The 17,252-nt window shown below is 41.0% G+C and overlaps 1 protein-coding gene across 2 annotated transcripts in view; it reads right to left on the reverse strand.

The window, feature by feature from the left end:
- The window catches only part of enc2 (ectodermal-neural cortex 2), a 40,596-nt gene that overhangs the window by 770 nt on the left and 22,574 nt on the right, over nucleotides 1–17,252 (reverse strand). For both annotated transcript variants that reach the window (XM_080438331.1, XM_080438332.1), the window contains 8 exons: nucleotides 15,285–15,390; nucleotides 10,787–11,032; nucleotides 9,267–9,356; nucleotides 8,301–8,464; nucleotides 6,271–6,418; nucleotides 4,093–4,289; nucleotides 2,877–2,982; nucleotides 1,572–1,715 (listed from right to left, as the gene is read on the reverse strand). In XM_080438331.1, coding sequence (XP_080294457.1) covers nucleotides 1,572–1,715; nucleotides 2,877–2,982; nucleotides 4,093–4,289; nucleotides 6,271–6,418; nucleotides 8,301–8,464; nucleotides 9,267–9,356; nucleotides 10,787–11,032; nucleotides 15,285–15,390 — 1,201 coding nt within the window. The remainder of the gene's footprint in view (nucleotides 1–1,571; nucleotides 1,716–2,876; nucleotides 2,983–4,092; nucleotides 4,290–6,270; nucleotides 6,419–8,300; nucleotides 8,465–9,266; nucleotides 9,357–10,786; nucleotides 11,033–15,284; nucleotides 15,391–17,252) is intronic.

The following is a 17,252-nucleotide window of genomic DNA, read 5'->3' on the forward strand; positions in this document are numbered from 1 at the left end:
TTTAGTTAAAGTTTTTTTTTCAAGGTTTCTTTATTGGTATTTTCTATTTTTACATACAGGTCAATAAAACAAAAGCATTCAAGAAATGTTGTATGTTACCCCTCCCACCCCACCAAAGTTCCCGCTCCGAAAGAGCCACAACCCTGGTATCTTGTTGTACCATTAACACAAAAGGACAATACGAACAAAAGAAAGTTGAAAGAAAATGTAAAACAAAGATGAAAACAAGTCAAAGAAGTCAAGTATACACAGTAGAATATATATTAGTCATAGTCTTTTGAATAAAATGTCATTTAGTTTTAGTCAGGTTTTAGTCATCTGAAATGTTTTAGTTTTTGTCTAGTTTTAGTCGACTAAATATCATAAGATTGTAGTCGACTTAATCCACAGTTGATTTAGTCGACTAAAATGTATTTTGGAGGGTCTTGATCGCGTCGTAATGGCTGATTTTACACTTGGTTGCATGCTGAAAATAGCCGATCTATTTTAAATCTATCATGCTCACAACGCGTCACAGCGCGACGCGTTGTGAGCTTGTGAGCGTTGTGAGCTTGTGAGCTACAGCTTGTAGATCTGCTTGTAGATCTGCTTGTAGATCTGCTTGTAGATCTGCTATTTTCAGATAGATTTTCAACACCCGAGCGCAACTAAACATAAAACGACGTATCTTTTAGTTCCACTGGATCTGTTCTCCACTAGTCCCTCCTTAACATTTAGTCTAGTTTGTATTTGTTGACGAAATTGTCTTAGTTTTAGCTTAGTTTATAGCTTAGTTTTAAACTAATAGCTTCGTTTTTATTTAGTTTTCATCAGTGAAAAAAGGTAGTCGACAAACATTTTTCGTCATAGTTTTGGTCGACGAAATCAACACTGACTGGGGGTTTAAAACAGTGGTTACCAAGACTTTTTCATGTGCGAGGACCCACAAATTAATGTTTGTGTATTTGCCCACGGACCCCGTCTGAAAATATTTTGTGCCAGGGATTTTCAAACAGTTACAGTGGTTAAACTGATTATGATGCTATATTAACACAATTTGCTGGGGACCCCCTGGAACCCCCTCGAGGACCTCACTTTGAGAACCACATCCCAGGGGTTTGCCACTGTATCTAAAAAGTGGAGTTATAATAAGGCATTAATTAACACAGTAGAGCCTTGGTTCACAAAGTGGGGTCCGGGGACCCCCAGGGGTCTTTGGGGGGGGTACCAGGGGGTCCCCAGCAAAAGTAGTTAACATAGCATCACAATCATTTTAACCACTTTAACCTTTTATACGTTGGCTATTCAAAAAAAGCAGATATACAACTTGTAGATCTGCTATTTAAAACAAATCTTGAACATTAGTGAACATTTTTATCATAAAATCTTTGCTTCTAGGGGTCCCTGGCACAAAATATTTTCAGATGGGGGGTCCACGGCCAAATATGAATCAATTTGGGGGTCCTTGACATAAAAACGTTTGAGAACCACTTGCATTAGAGTATACAGTCAAATGTAGAGCACTCTGTAATTGACATAGAAGTGTCCCATAGACACACATGCTAAAGAAAGAGGACTCCAACTCCACTCACCTTAGACGCCTTGTCTCTGTGTATGGTGGTCCCTCCAAACACAAACAGTTTCAGCTTGGCACTGACCACAGCTGCATTACTGACTCCATCTCTTAGAGGGGCCATCATGGTCCATTTATTACTAAGAGGATCATACCGTTCCACCTATAGGATAATATCACACACAGAATGTTTTAGTATAGCAGTACTTCAGCATAGGAAAGAAAACATAGACATTTAACCCATTAAGACGCATCTGTGTAACCACTTAAACCATTATTTTATACTTTGGCTATTCAAAAATAGCAGATCTACAAGCTCATAGCGTGGCACTGAGTGCCGCGCTATGAGCTTGTAGATCTGCTATTTCTTTTTTAAATCGTGAAAATGTGTGCAAATCTTTGAATATACATATTTTTAAAGCGATTTTTAGAGCATATTTTTAACTAAAATCTTTGCTTCTGGGGGGGGGGTCCCTGGAACAACAAAATTTGAGATGGGGGGGTCCATGGCCAAATACATATCATTTTGGGTGGTCCTTGACATGAACAAGTTTGAGAACCGCTGATTTTATAGCAACATACGTTTTTTCCAAAAACTGTTAGGATTTATAAGACATCGTATCTTAGGTCTTAATGGGTTAATAACTTTTCTTCCCCCCCCCCCAGTTTATGTACAAGGCCAATTAACATTCCCCACCAATTTCTGTGTTGCCACTGCTATTGTACCCTATACTGGCTCTCCTGGCAGGAAGGACCCTCACTGGCAGGAGAGCCAGTATAGGGTACAATCGCCCCAGTCCCTCGCCTCTCGCCCCCCAGCCCATATTAGTCGCTACCAGTGGTGGAAAAAGTACTCAAATGTTTTACTTAAGTAAAAGTATCAATACGGCAATGTAGAAATACTCTGTTACAAGTAAAAGTCCGGAATAAAAAATGTACTTGAGTGAACTTAAAGTACAAAAAGTAAAAGGACTCATTTTGCAGAATGCCCCATTTCAAGTTTTCAAATGTGTACAAATCTTTTGAAAATATTATTTTCAAATGGCAGAAATGTATAATGGGGCTGAAGTGGTTAATGCATGTTCTGTAATAATAATCTAAAATCTACAAAGTAACTAGTTTTCAAATAATTGTACATCTGAGATGCAGTGGAGTAGAAGTAAAAGTATTGGAAATTGGAAATACTCAAGTAAAGTACAAATACCTCAAAATTGTACTTAAGTGCAGTACTTGAGTACATGTACTTAGTTACTTTCCACCACTGGTCGCTACCGCAGTGGCAAAGATTGGGGCTCTAGTTTAGATCCGTGCTGTTTCTTCTTACCTGCTTCAAGGAGACGGATGGCGAGGCGGGGAATACCCCTGCTATAGCTGTGTGACCTCCCACCACGTACAGGCTGTTCTCCAGCTCCGCTGACCCGTGGCCAAACCTGACACACACAGAGAACAGCAGGGAGAGAGGGACATTATGACCAAGGAAAATGCATGGGAAACACCGGTGAATATAAAAGTGCTCAGGCCTGTGTACAAAATGTTACTTGAGTAAAAGTACAAAGTATTGGCATCAAAAGATACTTTAAGTACCAAAAGTAAAAGTATTAAAATGTTTGAAAATAGCAGATCTACAAGCTCACAACGCGTCGCGAGCTTGAAGATCGGTCATTTTCAAATAGCCTATATATAAAATAGGGCTAAAGTGGTTAATGTATGTTTTATAATATAATAATTTATATCTGCAAAGTAAATAGTAACTGAAGTTTTCAAATAATTCTAGTGGAGTAAAAGTACAATATTTTCCTCTGAGATGTAGTGGAGTAGAAGTAAAAGTATTGAAAATTGGAAATACTCTGTAAAAGTACCTCAAAATTGGATTTAAGTACAGTACTTGAGTACATGTAACTTAGTTACTTTACACCACTGGTTAGTGTGTGCTGATGTCACAAAGGCTGTTTTGTTCATGTGCAGAGCATTACCAAAGTGCATGGAGCATAGAGGGGAGCGGACTCTACTACTTAGTCATATTGTTTGGTTAAAACAAAGTGTTTTTGTGAAACTGTTAAAGCTCTATATTCTTATAGTAATCACTGCTATAGCTATAGAGTGTTTGTTCAATAACAGGGGTCTCTCCATCTCTCCAGCTCTTTAATAAACAGAAACAAATAATTCAGGTGGGTTGCCAATTTCATCCAATCAGGAGAGAGTTCCAGCGCTTGTTTATTCTGTGTCCTGATTCTCCTGAATGATTTTTCTCTCCTGATTGGATAAAATTGGTATCCTGTGGAAAATTGGTATCCACCTATAAAGTGGTTAAAACAATTGTGAAGCAAATTCTAAAGCGAACATGTTTAACTCAAATCTTTGTTCTGGGGGTCACTGTCACAAAATATGAGATGTGGGGGTCCGCAGCCAAATATGTATAGTTGTTGGGGGTCCTTCACATGAAAAAGTTTGAGAACCACTCCTTTGGACCACTCCTACCTGGCTATAAGCATGGGGGCTCCCTTGGACCACTCCTCTATAGTACCACTAATGTCTCTTACCTGGCTATAAGCATGGGGGCTCCCTTGGACCACTCCTCGTGGACCGTGTCGTAGATCCACACGTCTTTGGACACTCCGTTCTCCGAGCCTCGCCCCCCCGTCACGTAGACCTTACAGCCGATGGCACAGGCACTGAACTCCTTCCTGGGGCTGGGCAGGTCTGCCTTGGGGATGATCTCCTTGGCTTTGTGATCCACCTTGCATTACAAACACACAGTTATAGGGGGTGCAACAGTTTCATTGAACTTAATTGATTTAATCGATTATTTAAAAAACGTATCGATAATATCTGTCTCTGTTGGGTGGAAATGTCCAAAACAGTTATTTGTACTTTTCAAATAAAAAAATAGCAAAAGTAGCAGATATACAAGCTCGAAACGCTTGCGGATCTGCTACTTTAGTGTGACGCTGTAGTATGATCAAGTAGGGTGTTAATTTACGAAAAAACACCAAAAACAAAATATGGAGATAAGAGGTTTCTGCCTGACAGTAACAATAGAGTAAAATAATCAATAAATAATCAACGCCTATTTTGGGCATGTAATATTATAGGCACATTTATTTTGAAAATGCCCGATCTACAAGCTCACAACGCGTCACGATGTGATGCGTTGTGGACTCATTTCACAGTTTTTTAAACTTTGGTTTCAATTTGGTCATCCGGGACCGTTTGTTTATCTTTCTGTTGTAAGCATGTCAATCTGCCCCCATTGATGCAACTGCTGACAAACCTACTTTCTAAAGTGCTCTCTTCTGGCATGTCACGTACTTGATTGATTGATTGATTGATTGATTGATGATTAAAGGTAGGGTATGTGATTTTCTTTGGTTAAAATAAGTGTTAAATAGCTCTATATTCTGAGAGTGTTTGTTCAGTAACAGGAGTCTCCATGTCTCTCCAGCTCTTTATACAACAGAAAAGGCATTTTCAGGTCGGGATAGCAATTTGATCCAATCAGGATAGGGAACTCAGCCAGGATACAGGTTAAACAAGGGAAATTGGAAGTGATGACACAAAGAAACTAGAAAAAGTGCTCCTCGGAGCACAGGTCTCCGCCAGGTTAGGTAGGTTATTGTGGCCTCCTGGTGGCGCTATAATAGGCCAATGTGAAAAGGGTGCCATTTCTTCTTAGGCCTTGCACGGCAATCGGACCTTGCATTGATGATTTGAGGCATTTTGTTCCAAAAATGTGTGTTGCTAAATTAGACCTGCTGGTGGCGCTATAACTGGCCAATGTGAAAAGGGTGCCATTTCTTCCTCGGCCTAGTGGGAATGTGCGTGCAAAATTTCAAGGAAATCGCATGCTGTGTTCATGATTTGAGGCATTTTGTTTAAAACAAACCAATCCTGCAAACTTTGGAAGGCAATCTTAACCAATCAGGATGGCATATGGAAAATCGGACAGATCCGTGTTGATCACATGACTATAGAGATACTGTGTACCGATTTGCGTGATGTTTGGATCAAATCTGAAGGAGTACTGTCAAAATATACGTTTTGCACAAATCGGCCTCCTGGTGGCGCTATAACAGGCCCATGTGAAACATTTGGGGCAGAGGTTCTGAATTGGCATCCAGGGAGTGTGTGTGCAAAGTTTCGCTGCGATCAAGCCAACGGTGCCGGAGATTAGCTGTTCACAGACGGACACACGGACGGACGGACACACACACACACACACACACACACACACACGGACGGACAGGGGGTAAAACATACTCTCTCGCCATGCCTTACGGCCTGGCGGAGACAATGAGCGGAACTGGAACACTATCAAAATTAAGCTGATAAATGGGTGCTCTCTCCTGATTGGCTGCAATTCTGTCTCCTACCTGAAAATGTATGTTCTATTTATTAAAGAGCTGGAGAGACAACAAAAAAATATCACTTATCCTACCTTAACCCATTGATACCTGGAACGCATCTGTGTCACTTTTAGATTTCTTTAGGCTATTCAAAAATAGCAGATATACAAGCTCATAGCGCGGCACCGAGTGCCGCGCTATGAGCTTGTAGATCTGCTATTTTTGAAAAATCTTGAAAAAAATATTTTTAGATTTTTTTTCAAAAAACTGTTAGGATTTAGAAAACATTTTTAAGAATCGCCTCAGGTCTTAAAGGGTTAAGGGTTAGAAAAAGCACTAGTGTGTGTGTGTGCGTGCGAGCGTTTGTGTGTTCACCTGGTATATCTTGTCACACATGAACGTCTGCCCCCCCAGTATGAGCAGGGTGTGTCCTGCCTTGCGAGGTCTGGCACAGGGACTGGTCACAACGCCATCGTTCTGGAGGATCTTCTTTTTACACTGCATGGCCTCCTCAACGATTAACCTGCAGAGGAGAGCACAGTTAAAACATGTTACCCAGTTTAACCCATTCATGTGTAGGACCCCCAAAATGATACGTATTTGGCCACGGACCCCCATCTAAAAATATTTTGTTCCAGGGACCCCCAGAAGCAAAGATTTGAGTTAAAAATGTTCGCTTTAAAACAATATATATTCAAGGATTTACACACATTTTCACGATTTTTCTAAAATAGCAGATCTACAAGCTCGTAGCGCGGCACTCGGTGCCGCGCTATGAGGGAGATATATTGAAAGTGATATTCAGCCAGATTTCTGTTTAGCAACATTTGGTTGGTCTGATGAGACAAGGGCCCTTCCCTCCCACCAAAAACAGATGCTTAAGGCAGGTATGGTTGCTGCCAAAAAAATGTATACTGTTAAACTGGAAGTCTCCAACTCCTCCAAGTTTCAAGAGATGGCTCAACGAGATGCTCTCCATTGCTAAGATGGAACAAATCCGTCATGACAGACAGAATACACAAGCTAAGTTCCAAAAAATGTGGATGCCAATTTCATGGCTTCGACACACTACTACTTACATGTTCTAAACAAATGGAAATTAATATTATCCTTTTGAGTTGATCCTTTTAATATTTCAATTGATTTTTACATATTAGCTGCTTCTAATTTAATTGAATTAAGGGCAGGGCCCTAAATTGGCCTCTGAGTGTAACTGAAGGTTATACACAGTATTGTTAAGTGGTATAAAGCTATAATCCCACAGCATGTAGCTGGGTGCCCCTCCAGGCTCACAACTCTGCGGGTAGATTTCCATGTTTGCCAGCAAAGATCAAAAGGACCCTGGCCAGGTGGTATCTAGGTTACCTATTATGTCTACAAACTCACATGACTGGCCTTGAGACGAGGTGATGAAAAATAGGCCACACTCAAACACACACACACACACACACACACACACACACACACACACACACACACACACACACACACACACACACACACACACACCCACACACACACACCCACACACACACACCCACACACACACACCCACACCCCCACACACACACACACACACACACACACACACACACTTTTACTTTAAGTAAAAGTATCAATACTGCAATGTCGAAACATTCTGTCTGTTACAAGTAAAAGTCCGGAATTCAAAATGTACTTGAGTAAAAGTTTTCAAATTATAAAATGTATAAAAAAAATGTAAAAGCAAATCTACAAGCTTGTGAGTTTGTACTGTAGATTTGCTATTTTCAAATGGCTGAAATGTATATAGGGCTGAAGTGGTAAATGTACAAAATCTACAAGGTAACTAAAGTATTCAAATAATTGTAGTGGGAGTAAAAAGTACAATATTTGCCTCTGAGATGTAGTGGAGTAGAAGTACAAGTACTGAAAATTGGAAATACTCCAGTAAAGTAAAAATGCCTGTAAAAATTGTACTTAAGTACTAGTACTTGAGTAGTTACTTTACACCATTGCTGGCCTCGAGACGAGGTGAACCAACAAGGATGAAATATAGGCCCTGCTCAAAGACACACACGCATGCATGGAAACGCACACACACACACACACACACACACACACACACACACACACAGTTGCGCACACACACACACACACACACACACAAAGTAGTCGTGTGTTTATGAATACTGATGGATGTCTGGCCTCAGGTCAGATCGTACTGGCACTGGACACACTACTGAAACACCATTGCTGGCCTCGAGACGAGGTGAACCAACAAGGATGAAATATAGGCCCTGCTCAAAGACACACACACACACACACACACACACACACACACACACACACACACACACACACACACACACACACACACACACACACACACACACACACACACACACACACACACTTTACGGTACCTGCTCTTCCTGTCAGCCATGACCAGCTCTTCACAGGCCACGGCCTCCAGTAAACACTCAGAGGGCAGCAGTGCCAGCCTGATGCCACGCAGCAGGTCGGGCAGATGGTGGCGTCTGCCCTCCAAGTCGTAGCGGACCCAGCGCATCACAGAGTTGAACACGACCTGGTTTAAAAACAAACTATTTATTAACATTTATGTTTTATAGTTAAAATCGTTCTTTTAACATGTTTGTTTAACATAAAATCGTTATTAAAATAAAGTCTTAAAGGAGTAGTTCACCCAAAAACTGACTTATTTTCTATCAATTACACACCCCATGAAGCCTTGAATTCATGGAGATTTGTTTGCTTTTGTCGCGTTCCTGAGCCAATGATTTGATGACCGGCGGAGACTCAAAGAGTCTCCAGCCGAGCAACCACCCGGTCAACAAATGATTGGCTCAGGAATGCGACAAAAACAAAAAGATCTCCATGAATTCAAGGCTTCATGGGGTGTGTAATTGATAGAAAATAAGTCAGTTTTTGGGAAGGTATGGACAAAGGGAATAAGAAAGGAAGGTATGGACAAAGGGAATAAGAAAGGAAGGTAGGGACAAAGGGAATAAGAAAGGAAGGTAGGGACAAAGGGAATAAGAAAGGAAGATGGGGACCAAGGGAATAAGAAAGGAAGGTGGGGACCAAGGGAATAAGAAAGGAAGGTGAGGCAAAGGGAATAAGAAAGGAAGGTGGGGACCAAGGGAATAGGAAAGGAAGGTAGGGGCAAAGGGAATAAGAAAGGAAGGTAGGGGCAAAGGAAATAAGAAAGGAAGGTAGGGGCCAAGGGAATAAGAAAGGAAGGTAGGGGCCAAGGGAATAAGAAAGGAAGGTAGGGGCCAAGGGAATAAGAAAGGAAGGTAGGGGCCAAGGGAATAAGAAAGGAAGGTAAGGACGAAGGCAGGTATGGTAAGAACAATAAGGTTCCTCACCTGCTCGTCTTCTATCTCCAGCTCATCACTGAGAACCAGTTCCAGCAGTTTGTCTTTAGAGAGACTGTAGAAATCCTCTGTTTCTCTAACCTGAGCGACAACATGTGGATTGTAGAGCATTATAGAGGTTATTAGAAACCGAGACCACTTTAAACCCTCTATACTTAGTAAAACAGACCTGAGTTGGCTCTGTAGTTGCTGATACTTTAAAAGTATCTAACATGTTTGAACATAGCAGATCTACAAGCTCACAACGCGTCACGATGCGACACATTGTGAGCTTGTAGATCGTATAAAGATTGTATAAAACAGAGCTAAAGTGGTTAATGTATTAGTGGAGTAAAAGTACAATACTTGCCTCTGAGATTGTACTTAAGTACAGTACTTAAGTACGTAGTAAATGTACTTAGTTACTTTACACCACTGGGGAGGATTGGAATCAGAAGACACTTATTGTGCAGAAGGAGCAATCACTATGGAGAGGCTAGAGCTACTATTTTGTATGTCTTAAGCCATTCTAGTCTCGGAATATTACTAGGGCTAAAAGGGAGGGCCCCAGCAGCAGCAGCAGTAATCCTGCCTCTCATTCTGGGTGCTGCTGGCACATGACTTAAGAAATCAAGCTCAATCTAATTACATTCTCTGCCTCTCTGCTTGTATGATGTCATCTTTGAGATTAGATATATTACAGATGCAATTAATTAAACACATTTCACTGAACTTCATGGGCAGGGAAAAGTGCAGGCCTCAGCAATTGAGTCAATCCAGTCCCCCCTTATTATTATTAAAAGTGGGAACGGTCTGTAAGGATATAAAAAAAAAAAAAAACAGAACCGTAAATTACTCTTCAAAGTTGAGTTATGGTGTTATTTTTATTTTTATTTACATCGCTTGCCTTTACTATGTCAGTAATGAAATTTAATACGCTGTGTCGGACAACGGCTGTGTATCTTTTCCGATGTTATGTTTGCAATGAAAATCAGTCGGCAGTGGAGTAAAGTCACTAAGTACATTTACTCAAGTACTGTACTTAAGTACACTTTTGAGGAATTTTTTTTTTACTGGAGTATTTCCAATTTTCAGAACTTTTACTCCTACTCCACTACATCTCAGAGGCAAATATTATAGTTTCACTCCACTACAATTATTTGAAAACGTTAGTTACTAGTTACTTTGTAGATTATGATTATTATTACAAAACATGCATTACCCACTTCAGCCCTATATACATTTCGGACATTTGAAAATAGCCGATCTACAAGCTCACAATGCGTCGCATTGTGAGCTTGTAGATCTATTTTCAAAAGATTTTTAAACATTTCATACATTTGAAAACTTGTGAAATAGGACATTCTGCATACTTTAAGTACATTTTGATACCAATACTTTTGTACTTTTACTTAAGTGAATTTTGAATTCCGGACTTGTACTTGTAACAGAGTATTTCTACATTGCAGTATTGATACTTTCACTCAAGTAAAAAATGTGACAACTTTTTCCACCACTGCTAAAATGTTTACCGTTTCATAGTGTACCAGACACATCCGCCACGACAGCTCGTAGAGCCTTTTACACTGATGGGCGTCTGACAGCAGCATCATTCCTAGACAGTTGGAGGAGTGGAGGTTCTTTTCCAGGAACTCGGCGGCGGCGTCTCGGATGTCGTGGAACTGCAACATGTCCCCCGCCTCCAGTAATGACTCTGCGTTCTCCTCGTTTATGATGACTCGGGAGGAATAGGCAAAGTCCAATAGAAGCTCCAACACCTGTGAGGGCGATTCAAAGTGATTACAGTCAGATTGGGTTAGCTATCAAAACATAATCCTGTATTAAAATTGCCTTGTTGTGGGTGGATGGTGGACACAGTGGTGTAAAGTAACGAAGTACATTTACTCAAGTACTGTACTTAAGTACAATATATATATGGGCATAAAAGGGGTGCGGGCAGACAGACAAGACAGAGAGATACAGTGATCTCCATATATGATCATAAGAATGACACAGGCAGACAATGGGAGCCATGGGTATTATTGGGGGCTCAAGGTTCACTTTATTTGTCATTTACATGCTTGCACATGAAACGAAAATCGTACTCAGGAGCAGCAGTGTACAATAAAATCTCTCTACAACAGTGGTTCTCAAAGTGGGGTCTGGGGACCCCCAGGGTTCCTTGAGCGGGTTCCAAATGGACTCTTACCGATCTGTAACTGTGAGAGTGTACGAATGGAAGCAAATGGAGCCGCACGGGTCCATTTGCTTCCATTTGTACACTCTCTGAGTTATGGGGGTCCTTGAAATGAAAGGGTTTGAGAATCACTGCTCTACAACATTGGTTCTCAAAGTGGGGTCCTTGGGGGGGGGGGGGGGGGGGGGGTCCAGAGGGTCCCCCTACTTTTGTCCCCAACAAAAGTAGTTAATACAGCATCATAATAATTTTAACCACTTTATCCATTTATACATTGGCTATTCACAAATAGCAAATCTACAAGCTTGTACATCTGCTACATAAATCTTCTCTTCTGGGGTGTCCCTGGCACAAACTCTTTTCATATGGGGGTCCGCCGCCAAATACATGTAAGTTTGGGGGTCCTTGGCACGGAAAAGTTTGAGAACTACTGCTCTACACCTCAACTATAACAGGCAGTCCCATGGTGCATCTAATGAGCATGTAGCAATATGAGGGAAAAGTAGTGAAGTGGAGCACACAGGCAGTTAAAGCCTTGTTATTGCAGGTGCAGACTAACGTTTCGATTATTACATCTTCATCAGATGATGAGTGATGAAGCCGTAATAATTGAAACGTTAGTCTGCATCTGCAATAAAAAGGCCTTAAAAGGGCAAGACCACTTTGGTAGAGCTTTGGGTTGTGTAGTTACTGTCTGTATCTTGCCATTATGTAACGCCAAAGGTGGACAAGAACTCAAAAATAATTGCTCCATTGATTAGAAATTGATAATTCAAAATATGCTCCTCATTGACTTACATTGTATGGTAAAACAGCTCTCAAAGTCACTCTATTAGCACATAATCGAACGCAAACAAAGTCGATTCAGACAATATAGATTAAAAAATAATCTATTTCTAGTTCTATATTGTCTGAATCAACTTTGTTTGCGTTCGTTTATGTGCTAAAAGAGTGACTTTGAGAGCTGTTTCAGCATACAATGTAAGTCAATGAGGAGCATATTTTGAATTATTAATTTCTAATCAATGGAGCAATATTTTTTTATTTCTTGTCCACCTTTGGAGTTACATCATGGCAAGGTAACTACACAACCCAAACCTCTGCCAAAGTGGTCTTGCCCTTTAACTCTATTTTATGGGAAGAGGCTTTTCACACACAGATACTGTATACTGTAATATGGCCTTTGGGGAGCTGTGTCATGATCCAAGGAATCCAGGGAGAATTTTTTTGAACGACCTACGGTTCAAGAGTTATAGGCCAAAACCTGAATCGACCTGTTATTGTGCCACCATGAGGCAATTTGGCAAAATGTTGTGGGGTGATAGGTTCTTCCTTGACCTACTGGGAGTGTGATGATGCAATGTTTCACGCTGATCGGTCCAGCAGTGCTGAAGATCAGCTGTTCACAGACGGAGAGACAGACAGACACACACATGCCGTCATGAGTCATTAACTCTTTGACTGCGGACGACGCGATAACGCGTCAAGTGCTACTTTGTCCAGTTGGCCGTCGACGCGCTCGACGCGCTGGACGCGCGTTCATTGTTTAATCTCTGATTGCGCTATGCTGCTTAATATTCAATGTTATTCTCGAGTTCCACTTACTTCACGGACATCTGCATCCGGTTTCATGACCTGGATTCCGTTTCCGGTTTTTGATTCTTTTCCCCAGTCATTTTCGTCCAAAATAGGTAAATAAACGGTCTTTCACACGGTATGACGGACAAACGGACAGTTTCTCTTCTATAATCTATGGTCTGGGTGACGATCAGTCATCGCCGTCGTATATCACAACGTAATTTTCGCCGATCAAAACAATGGGGGGGACGTCACATCCGTTTTCATGTTTTTCCTTGTCTAATCTATGAAGAAGGGTGAGAGAGACCCAACGACATGATCAAAGCTGTCATGTGCTGCGCTCTAGTGGCGGATTTGTGCTGGGTCTTTACATTATGTGTCCTTAAATTATTTTCATGAGAAAAATTCAAAATATAAAAATAAAAAAACACGAAAATTGCTGGCACTGGGGGAGTACTTTATGAAAATACTCTGGCAGTCAAAGAGTTAAAGTTCAGGGGCGATAACATAATCTTTGGCCGTCCGGCCTGGCAGAGATAATGCTTGTTCATTTTAAAAGCCAAACATATAAAGTGCAAACAATGTTAACGGTGATGGGATGTGAGAGCATAATAATAAATCAGTTTTGTTTTTCAGTGAAGTATTCCTGATGGTGAAGCAATGACAGAAATATTAGGCTTGCCATTTACGTCAGACGTTTTAGAAACCTTTTTAGACCTTTTAGTAATTTTTTTTACGATCGAAAGTTACTTTGCTAATATCATTGTTAGGATTTTTTCTTAGAAAGCAGAGTGCATTCAGCATTTCTAAAACCACAGAAATGACTCACATCATGCATGAAAAGTTAGTCTATTTAGTCTGTCGATAAAAACATTTCAGCAAAAGAGCTTCTTAACAGGATGGAAATGTTTACATGGCCACAGAGGCTAATAGAGCAGGAAATGCTTTAGATTAATTATGCCACTATACAATCAATTGACATAATAAAAACACATAGCCTCTCTCACTCTTATGTTTGTGTGACTGGGTGTATACTGTATGTGAATGACTGTATTAGAGAGAAAGAGTTAGCGCTGTCAGTAAATGTTTAGGGTGAACTCTAATGACTCATGGTATACTTGACAATTTGTTGACCATTTTCTAAAGAATACTGCAATTTGAGAATAATTATTACCAGATTTGAATTTTTCTTTAAAATTATCGGATTCCCTGGCTGTCTGATAATTCTGTTAAGAAGCTATTTTCACTGTTGGATCACCTCACAAGCAAGTTTCAAGTCTCTGCAAGTTGATTTTCAACTGAAATGACGTGAATTCAATCATGGCTTCCCTGAAAATCTAACTACGGTATGCTTTGGAAATTATTTGGTGTCAAGTATACCTTGAAAATTAATGACAGACAAATATACACTACTATGCAAAAACATCATATGAACAGTTTGAAAACGGAAACAAAAATATGTACAGTAAACTGTTCGATGGGGGGGGGGCAGTTTCGAATTGCAGCCACTCGCAAGTGCTCTTTTAGAGCGGTTTTGAAGGAGAGTATTGATTCACACTGCTTTACGACTGTTTGGGCGTTCCACATTTTTGTGGCATAGCATGAGAACGAAATCTGGGTTGGACGTGATTAGTTCAGCTCTCTCTGGTGTTGTGATTGTGTATCTGTCCCGGGCATAACTCATACCGATTGACTTCAGACTTGCCATGTGTGTTGCTGCTGGTGACCCGGGGATGTGTTGTACCAAGTGGAACTCGAGTCGGACAAGCGGTTGTACAGGACCCGAAAATCCACAAATGTCTGTATATTTGTCTGTCTGTCTGCGTGTCAGTCTGTCTGTGTCCACAGACATCGGTTTCCCTGACTAGCAAAACCAATTGGCTTTACGGCTCAGCCAAGCTTTGCGTCACGTTTGTGCCACTATACCAGTTGTAGTTATATGATTTTTGTAATACCCATATAAAGTATTGTTGCTGTCGGGCAGAAACCTCTTATCTCCATATTTTTTCTGTAAATTAACGCCCTACTTGAACATACTACAGCGTCACACAAAAGCAGGAGAGCTTGTAGATCTGCAACTTTTGCGCTATTTTTTTATTGAGTTTTAGGGTTTCCACCCGACAGAGACGATATGGAGATCCCGGTGCAGGCATCATAAACTAGCCTCTGAATACTATAACAAGTACCACGGGTATTGCATAAGCACCAGATATGGCATCACGCATCATTAGGAGTAGTAGTTGTAGCATCATTACCTCAGGGTGGATGCTGTCTCTGAAGTTAACTTCGCTGTCCAGACTTTCCCTCAGTCCTCCGCTGAACATGGCTTCAAAATACCGGCTACATGCTGCTAGGACCGCCCTGGAATAAAGACAAAGACCACTTTCAGTCAGTCAGTGTCCTAAAGCATTGGTTCTCAACCTGTGGGTCGGGACCCCCCACAATAATCAATATTTTTGAACTAGGGACCCCCCACCCCGACAAGCATGCACTTGGGATGTAGGAGTTGAGGCATTACATTTTGTCTGTCTCGGTTCCACAGATAAATATTGTGAAAATAGCAGATCTACAAGCTCACAACTTGTAAGGTGTTGTGAGCTTGTAGATTTTAGGATTATGTTAATCACAAAACATTATTTATTTTTCGGCACACATTAAAATCTTACGGTAAAAAACATTGGAATTCTGGTGACAGAACTCAAGAGAAAATGTTATCTTAAAGTTGTACAATGCAGAATCACAAATAACGATTTTTAGCAACCTCTGCTGGTCACTACCGTCACTGCATACAATTTCCGTAGTCCTCGATTACCCAGAATTCCATTCGTTTTCACCGGAAGCCGGAAGCGTTTCAAAAAGCGATCTTTTAATTGTTTTATACTATCTACGGATCGTTTCTCTTAGCCAGTGGAGCATTAGTTACCATGAGCTGTGCTTTCTTTTTCTGTTCTTTTTCGATCTTCCAATCCTACATTCTCTTAAAATCAGCGTGAGGTTCCTTTTTGTTATTAGCGCGTTAGTTCCTGGCCAAACAGGAAACCGTTGCGGTAGTTCCTGGCCGACGTCATGACGTCGGGCACGACGTCATGACGTTGGCCAGGAACGTCATTTTCCCGGGAAAGTCCCCCCGTTCAATAGAAAATATATAAATAAAAGGCTTCCGGGGGTGAAATTCATGGAGTGGGTGTTGTGAAACTTTTGCCACTCACAAAAGATATACAATTTAACTTTAGTTTTGTTGAAAACGTTACCTAGTATGCCTTTAACACATTAACCGCCAAGAACGTAGTCCTACGGGCCGTTAAATCCAACTGTTAAGCGCCGAGACCGTAGCCCTACGGGCTGTGGTGCTTTTTCCTTTTTTTCGATTTTTTTTTTTTTCAATTTTCCAGGGGGACCATTTTCAGTGTAACACCACCCGAAATCGACCGGAAGTGCGATCACGTTTTTTGTTTCCCGTCTGCCTTCATTCTAAGTCGTACACAAAAAGCCCTGTAAAACCTGTAATGGGACATGTAGTTTTTCATCCTCGCATTTCCCATGTTAACATAAACGATCAGAACTCAAACATGGCGGCTCCGTTTGACACGCGGTCTCGACGAGTAGACACCAGGACATGTGCCCGTTGTTTACAAACATTGGATCGGGCAATCTAAAGGATTTTAACGGGGCCTATGGCGACCTGAAAAAAACAAAAAACAACAATAAAACCTTGGCACTGGTGAGTACATTATGAGATTAGCCCTTGGCGGTGGATGTGTTAAAGAACTAATCTCTCATAAATCTGAAATGTCAACTCCTGACTAGAAACACCTGGTAAAAGCTGGCTGCTCTCCTTGCCAAACTGCCCGCACCACCTTGCCTGCCTCACTGGAATGGTGTCTGAGTAGTTGGCAGATGGCACTAACTGCTTAAAAAGGCCTTAATGCAGCTTTTGGAGTGCTGCGTTGTCCCTGCTCTGACCTGCTTGTATATAAAGTAGCCCTCCCAAAAAGTGATGCAAGGATGAAAAATTCATTGTTAACCCATTCAATCCAGGGAAGTGTGTCATTTTATATTTTCGCTATATAGCACATTGATTCTGAAAGTGGGGTCCGGGGACACCAGGGGGTTCCAGGGGGTCCCCAGCAAAAGTAGTTAATATAGCATCACAATCATTTTAACCACTTTAACCATATTTTATACTTTGGCTGTTAAAAAATAGCAGATCTACAAGCTCATTA

The sequence above is a fragment of the Gymnoscopelus braueri genome, assembly GCF_963280865.1.
Source record: "Gymnoscopelus braueri genome assembly, chromosome: 9".
Lineage (NCBI taxonomy): Eukaryota > Metazoa > Chordata > Actinopteri > Myctophiformes > Myctophidae > Gymnoscopelus > Gymnoscopelus braueri.